Raw genomic sequence first — 8,407 nt, forward strand, 5'->3', positions numbered from 1 at the left:
AACAGATGAAAGTCGTAGGAGCGTGAACAGCCCAAAATGTTCAGATTAAAAATAAACTACAGTTTGAGAATGTTTAAATGGATTTTGTTAATCTGACGTATAGCAAGGCTCAGCTTCAAACTATGTTTTGGTGTTCCAATGCTAGATTACAGTATATTTATAAACTAGTCAGAAACTAAAGAACCCCGTGTGGCGATGTTTTCGAGTGATAATTTCAATCCGCAGCTTGTGTGGTTCTATTCAATTCACTCTTTTTTTCCACAACAGACACAGAGGTGGTGGTTGCTCTTTATGTGTCCTTGGCTATTCACAGTTATTTGTGTTAATGATATGAAGTTTTCACTGTGGCTTTTTTTTAACAGCGCCATTCACCATTCACCAAACAGTTAGCTCTACTCTTAAGTGAGATTTTTCTTGGGTTAGATTGTTCACCATCATCAATTGACATCCAGGGTCATGTCATGCCTTCTCATTCTGGGATTGTTTCTCTATCCCCCAGTGATTCAAGAAAGGGGGAATTTTAACACTACTCGTGACTGGTGCCAAACTCGCATGATACAAATCGATCCCCCGAATTTAATCCATTCGGTAAAGTTCGAGTTCCATCACTTGAGTAAGTCGTTCATTCCAAAGTCTTATTCATTCAAATATTCAAGCCAGGTAATATAGTAAAATTACTCAAGTCATTTAGCTTGTGGAAAAACGTAGAGGATTAGTAGTGGGAATAGGAAAAAACATAATATGCTTGGTTTTCTTAGCTCCTGTCGTCTTTCTTTACTGGCCTATCTTTGTAAAGACCTTTGTATCATTCTTGTATGTACCTAAAGATTTGAAGCGTCGCAATAGGATCGCTAAGATCGAGTCAACGCTGGATTTTTCTTGACATAACAATGGAAAAGACAATGGATGAATTGTTTCTGCTCACCATGTAGTCGCTTTTACAGCTAAGCCCTTTCAGAAGATGAAAAAGACTCGATTTGCTTAAATATACAAATTTCATCAAGTAATGAGATCTGTCCCGCTAGCCAACTCTAGTCACATCACACTACCGTATTCTGATTGTCTGTCTTCTCCTTCAAATACAAAATTTTATTAAAAGAAATAAATTCTCCTGCTACGAATGACATCAATTTCATCTCCGACACCTGTCTTTTTTTTCGACTGAAAGTAATTTCGTCATATAAATGAGAAGAGTCGCGGTTACAGTAAGAGAGTCATAAGGCGTGTTGGCGTAGCGGTGTAATAACACGCACACGCCTGGGCGGGCAACCTATTTCATTTACCGTGGTGTGGATGAAATATTCGTTTGTCTGTTTTGTTTGCATTATTGCGTTTAATCCATGATAGTGAATATGAGAAAGCTTTGTGTTGACTATTTTCCGATCTCAAACTACACCTACTAATAACTCTCATTAACACGATCGTTTTTTATCGATTGCCACACAAGTCTAGGCTGTTGTTACCATCGATCATCTATTTTGATTTCATAGGGTTTTTTTTTAGATATTCGCCAAGAAATCTAAATAACTTTAGAAAGCAGAAATGCGGAGGAGAGAGAGAGAAAACAGTGTGTCAATAACTTACAAATCAGAGCTACAATAATTCCAAGTACAGCTAATGGAAAGGGCTAACGGTGACACGAGTGTTCTGCATAGCACAAAAAGTGGACTTAAAGCGAAATTATTTATTTAGCACTACCAACAACAATCCAAAAAAGACCAACCACTTCTCGAATTGGTTGAAAAAAGTCTCATTTTTCTCGACATTATACAACCAACTGTCAAGATAGGTTGTCGCAAACTGATTAGTATGCATACCATCTGTTAAGGACTCTGTGACAAATAGAATGTATGTGGAGAGGCAGGCAAAATGGACAATTTGATGGGTTTCATAAGGTTGCCTTGTCAATACCAAGTAGTTTATTAGGAATCGTGCCCTCCCCATGTCGAGATATTTCCACTTTTTTTTCTTTCTCGAGGTCGACACGTTGCATTCGTTCAGTGTAGTCTTTATGTCTTTACTGTGTTATCGGAGACATTATTCAGCCAACCCATGTGGTCAGGCTTTTGTTTGGTGAAAGAATGATTGGCAGCTATGACATTGATTGACAGCGTCGCCTCGGTGATAGGACAACAAATTTCCTCTAAGCCAATCGAAAGCCATTTATCTAACAAATGCCATGCACGATAGCAGTGATAATATGGGTTGTGTCACTAACTCCCCTGATAAAAACTGACACATTGCCGAGCGCCCGACCACACCCCAGTATTTAGCGTTTAATAGTGTTGTTCTAGCGCAAGCCAAAGCAACAACAGGCATTGAGCGGTATATACCATTCTTACAAAGTGTCGTCCATGTTCCAGCTACCGACTCTGAACTTCAGCCCTCAGCAAGTTGCGAGCGTATGTGAAACGCTGGAAGAAAGTGGTGATATAGAACGGCTAGCCCGATTTCTGTGGTCGCTACCAGTCGCTCCGGGAACATGCGAGGCGCTCAACAAGAACGAGAGTGTCCTGCGTGCCCGGGCGGTTGTAGCGTTCCACCAAGGTAACTTTCGAGAACTATATAGTATATTGGAAAACCATAAGTATACCAAGGAATCACATGCCAAATTACAAGCAATGTGGCTCGAAGCACATTACCAAGAAGCTGAAAAATTACGTGGTCGGCCGTTGGGTCCAGTCGATAAGTACCGTGTACGGAAGAAGTTTCCGCTACCGAGGACAATATGGGACGGTGAACAGAAAACGCACTGCTTCAAGGAGAGGACACGGAGTTTACTACGAGAATGGTATCTCCAAGATCCCTATCCTAACCCAACTAAGAAGAGAGAACTAGCTGGAGCAACTGGTCTAACACCAACTCAAGTAGGCAACTGGTTTAAGAACAGGCGTCAACGAGACAGAGCAGCAGCGGCCAAAAACAGGCATGTACCATGATCCTAGTAATATCAATGGTTCCATACTATAATGACACATACAGTGTTTGGGTATAGTTTATATATCCTCAAAACTAAATCATGTTCACTTACGGTGAATTTGGTGAAAAATGACTAAATTACAGGTATTCTAAGTTGCTATTGTCTGCAAGGGAAAGTAAAATTCCATCAAATAACAACGTACAGTGGCACGGGATTTGTTTGACACATAGTAAGTCATCTGCCCGGCTTTGCATGTTGTGCTTTCGCACTGTAGCCGAGTTGAGACCGGTAGCGGTGTGTTAAGTAGACCTATACAAATGCCACCACAAGGAGCTTCCTGTACCGTTTGGACGTAAAGGGGGTGTTAATGAAGGGTCCTCCACGCCAACTTTCTTTATTGACCACTCCAAAGATACACCACAAATTTTGGTAATATTTGGATGCTGTTTCAGAGGGGTTCAGATTCGAATGACGGTACTTGTTAGGTCCAATTATCTTGGTACCCTGTAAACTTCCTGAATACACGCATACGCGAGGACTGTATATATTTTGCCATTAATCAACTAGGATAAGATTCGATTTCCATTCATGATTTGTCTGCTAATGAAACGAGATATATCTGTAGTAGTTACGGGGTTCCATGTGAAAAATTAAATTGGGATTCCATGGTGGAATAATACATATGAAAAATGTTATCATAGTTACCCCATTGGTCGCCAAATATGGCGGACCGGAGTGATAGTCGATTTTTACGCAACTGTACCGTGCCATGGCCACATTTGTAAATATTCCAAATTATTACGTAGCAGTATCATTAGAATATACCGTGTTTAGAAGAGTACTCCGGCAAGAAGTAGAAAGCCACACAATTCATTGCAACCGCAACTTTGCGTATAGCTAGATTGGGCATCGACCGTTTACCACAAAACAGTGAAGTCAGTTTTAACACCAATGTGACTGTCAGTTCACTCCTAACAATTCTACTGCATAGCCACATTTTGTTTCTAATCCCTATGATGTGCCTGTATAGAACTACGATCAAAGATTGATCTCAGCAGACACCCAAATACTTATCCAAAAATCGTGTCCTCGAGAAATGTGCCTTTTGAAAGACAGCTCTGTTGGCATTATATTTAAGAGTGCGACGAACGCCCTGTGTTAGGATTTGGATCTAATGCAACTTTACAAAGAAGTCTGCACGAAACACAGAAATTTGCCTCTAGGCCCAGTTTCAGACTTCATCAATGTGAATTTACAAATTCAAATTTATATGTATGAACACTTAAAAGACTTCCATTATCGCAAATACTATAATATCAGAAAATAAATCGGCCATTTTATGACATTGCTAAAAATTGCAACCATACAATCGTGTAGCTACTACATTCAATTTGACACCTCCACAGTTGTGAAGTGTTATGGTTTTTAAATGGTCTACAAAATCAGCTTGTAGCTTAGATCTTTCCCATAATGGTAGATTATGGTAGCTTCATTTCCTGATATGTAAATTTGATCACTTTAATGATAATATCATTCTCGTTTTGTATTTTAAAACAGTGAAATTACTTTCAAAACAAACACCATGCACGCGGTAGTAAGTTGGTTTCGACAAGACACGACAGCGGGCTCATTCAGAGCGGAATACATTGACCCCGAGTACGAACACACTGGCGCTGATACCATGTTGTATTTTTCATGTCGCCAAATTTAGATTCGTGTCAGTTCTGACAGTTTTTTACGAGACCATATTTGTGTTCGGCATCGCGTTTGTCGGGTTTGTTTTGATCTCGCCGGTCATGATAATTGTGCGAACTGTTCCTACCATACCATACGTGTTGTGTCTAATTCGACGTGCCAGCTATAAGCGGACGTTGTCCAGTCAGTGTCAGCCTTTGGCAAACACTTTGTACAGAAAGATACACTCGCATCTAAACATCCAGTAAACCCAGCTGTTTATCAGTAAATAAAGTATTGTTCTAATAATTTACCGCATTAACGTGAAAATATACTCTCTGTAAAAACCGAAGATTTCCATAACACAACACTATACGTTGATTGCAACTGTGCCGAAGTAGGTGATGCCATGATGGAGGTATCATAATCATCATTGGAAAGATAATTAAGAATGGGGAAAATCATCCTCTAAATTGAGTGATAATTAGTCCTTCTTTTACCGATTTTAATAGTTATTTAGGGGATATAAGTTGTCTTGTCATATGAGGTGAACTCTAATGGGAAAACCGCGCCATCTCTTTCTCACCGGTTGGTTAGTTAGTCAGTGTCAGTTGGAAAAAGTAGACCTTTCTGTTGACGAAAACTCTACTAAAAAGGGGGAAAATACAATTCTAAGGCTTCATCGTTTACTTGTACAAACTCAGATATGCATATATGAAAAAGAAAAGAATTCTTTCCTTGTATAAAAAGATATTTTCAAGGTAGAACGACGGGGGAGCTTTTAAGATTTTGCGCGCGAAAAAAAATTGGCATGATATATCTGCAGTCATAATGGGAAATTATTCTTCGGTCCACGTTTTAAACAGTTGCATGGCTTCCTTGGTTTAAACCAACAGTGTACGATCTTCTTTATCTAAGATGAAACAACAAAATAGTTTTAGCCTAACAGCAAACAGTATCACAGCCTGTTTAGGCTCTTTATGCAAGCAATAGATTGCAAACATAACACACATAAACCCTTCCCTATCTCTCTCCCATTTAATCCATAGTTTAGCTTTTAAAATGATAAACGCTGAACAGTTCCATTAAATGTGTGAAATTTATGTTATTTATTGAGTTTACTGTGTACACTCTGCTGCTTTACACGGTGTAGAAAAGCTTTAAAATGACCATGGGTTAGAGTTAGAAAATCCCGGATCTTTATATGTACTTAAAAGACAAGACGCGTGCAACCACTCTACATACCAAAAAGGACGAACTGCTTCTACTGTAAACGTGGAATGCATTATTCCAAATTCTTCGGATTACCGTTCAAGAACTTAAAACATTTAGATTAAATCAGACAAGTATATGTTTTAAGCATCGTTTGCAAAATAACACATTTCTTGTATGAAAAACGTTGCACAATATTCTCCCCTACTTCCCAGAGTCGTTGAAAATCTAGTCGGCTATGTTCGACCAACCATATAGACCATGTTTGAGCTGAGCAATACGATAGTTATTTGAATTTCTCAGGCCACTGATTCCACGTTGAAAACTTGGGAATTCCATCGTATGAAGCAAATTCTTCTCCCAGCGTTTCGAATTCAAAATGACCGAAATGCCTTCGGTGCTTTTCCCAGTGATAGGGGTATCAGCATAGTTTGTCTATCTGTTAAACCGTGTGCGACTGAAAGGCTATCGGAGACCCGACGATGTTCATATAGCAACGATTCGCAGCGATCGCTCTAATTTATCAAGCGTGAATATACTTAAGAATTACACGTTTCACTTGCCAGCGAATCTAGTGAAAATTAAAACTTTATTTTGGCTTTTTAATAATGATAGTTCAAGTTTAAATTGTACTCCCATCCACCCATCCACCTCCATCATTTAAGCATTCCTCGAACAGCCACACAAAGTATAGAGTTACGCGTTCACCATTAATTCCAGACGCAGAATTCTTATATATTATGAATTTTGCCAAGGGGCGCGATCGAAATCGAGGGAAAAAACTTGTCGCTTCTGTCGTTCTTTTAAACTTGAAGAATCTACCGAAAAGTGTAAAAAGTTTAGCGGGGTCTCCGCCCTCCAGCCTCTCTTTTTTCTGGCTGATCGTGTTTGATTAGGATCGATGATGTGATGGTCCCTCCTACCTCATCACTGCCTTATACTTGTATACAATATGTGAAAGCCGACGAGGGTGTTACTCAACTTTAATTCCTGCATAATGTATAAGGATATTGTAACAGCTGAAATACAGACAGTAATGTGCTACTCCCTCCCTCAAAATATGGAAAATATAAGTAAGGCAATTTGATGGTGGGCATTTATTTTATTTTCAGTGTAAAGCGTTTCAATTGCAATATTAATTGGAATTTGTACTGCAACAAGTCTTGGATGAAAATGTAGAGTGTCCGTGTTCGGTGTAATAAAGTCCTCTACTACATATGTGCATGTTGTTCTGATCTATCACATCATTCTCGTTATGTGGCATAACTAATTTATATTTTCCTTATATTTACAGGCTTCAACATCAAGTACCACAACATTCAACGTCGCCGAATCCAATAACAGTAGATGGTGCCACGACATTGCCGGGACAGCCGCCGAAACCACGGCCACTCGATCCAGCGCATGCACTACTCGAAGCCACCCAGAACAAGACACAGTCGCAAACGCACGTGTAGAGACTCTGAAAAAACCTAAATATAGTGAACTTTATGTCATTTTAATATATCCATTTAAAAGATTATTATCATTTGTCTTCTCAAAGAGAAGACTGTAGTTCGTAGATCCAACACGCCTCACATTCAGTCGGATTCCCATTTATTTCAATGAAATTGTTTTGTTTTTTAAAAAAAGTATAACGCAGTTGATACAACTATATGCCAACCAGTCTTAGCGCTATCACTGACCCTTTGACCACTTTGAAGGATGGGTTGTACATTTTCCGGACAATCTCGCCGATTGAATAGATTATCACATTTCAACTACGAATACCTCACACGTAGTGACTGGTATCTACCAGAAACCACCAAAAGTATGATCTTTTCAAAATAACGATACAAGTTACTCGGATACATTCATCCAATGGGCCCAAACCTGGCAAGGTTGATAGTAAATAAAACAATGTAGTGTAGATGAAAGATTAGACCAGAAAATTGATCGATTTTAATGTTATGTGAGCCTTTTTATAAGGAATTAAAAATCAGAAAATTTGGTAATGCTAAGCATTGCAGTATATTAAGAATAAGAATTGACTATCACAACCGTTAGTGATTTTAGAGTTTAGTAGAAGTCCATGCATAGCTTTCAGTAGTTTTCAAATCTGAGTGCATGGTAACAACGTAAGACTTTTGTTGGTTACCTTGTCATCATCTTCATTTCATCACTTCATTATTTGGGAAGAACAGTGAAGCGACAACTTCAACATAGTTGACTGGTCGGATGTAGTATAACTGTTTATGTCAACATACCATAGTACTATCTATTTGTCAATTTAGTTTTTAAAAGAACTGAATATTTTCAGTCTTATTTTTTTGTCCCCGCATTTAGGCAAGGGATGATATTTTTTGTTATTATTGTAAAAAATAAAATAAAACCGCCAAGCTGTGCTCCTTTTAATTCATTTATTCTCCAATAATTTATTTTATATACAAGCCTAATTTTCACTATGACCATTGGTTGCCTTTTTTCTTTTTTTCTTTTTTTAAAAAAAAACGGTTATTTCTTATCCTCTCTCGTTTCTGTCGCCCCTTGTCTTTCTCTCAGAAGCCAAAATTTTATCTACAAGTATTTAAAAAAAAAAGATAATAAATCGTTGATTTCTGA

General features: G+C 38.5%; 1 protein-coding gene across 1 annotated transcript; it reads left to right on the top strand.

Annotated features, from left to right (window-relative positions):
• The first annotated feature begins 2,354 nt into the window (after positions 1-2,354).
• On the top strand, positions 2,355-8,185 carry LOC144453453 (homeobox protein SIX6-like). Its single transcript, XM_078144754.1, has 2 exons — positions 2,355-2,926; positions 7,101-8,185. The coding sequence occupies exons 1-2, from the start codon at positions 2,355-2,357 to the stop codon at positions 7,261-7,263; spliced, it is 735 nt and encodes a 244-aa protein (XP_078000880.1). The 3' UTR covers positions 7,264-8,185.
• Positions 8,186-8,407: the final 222 nt, after the last annotated feature.

Source organism: Glandiceps talaboti, chromosome 2 (genome assembly GCF_964340395.1).
Source record: "Glandiceps talaboti chromosome 2, keGlaTala1.1, whole genome shotgun sequence".
NCBI classification, from domain to species: Eukaryota; Metazoa; Hemichordata; class Enteropneusta; family Spengelidae; genus Glandiceps; species Glandiceps talaboti.

Excerpts from the sequence above, each read along its gene's own strand:
- LOC144453453 (XM_078144754.1), top strand. The coding sequence starts at position 2,355 with ATGTTCCAGCTACCGACTCTGAACTTCAGCCCTCAGCAAGTTGCGAGC. Across the intron at positions 2,927-7,100 it reads GCAGCAGCGGCCAAAAACAG|GCTTCAACATCAAGTACCAC; the intron begins GCATGTACCATG and ends TTATATTTACAG.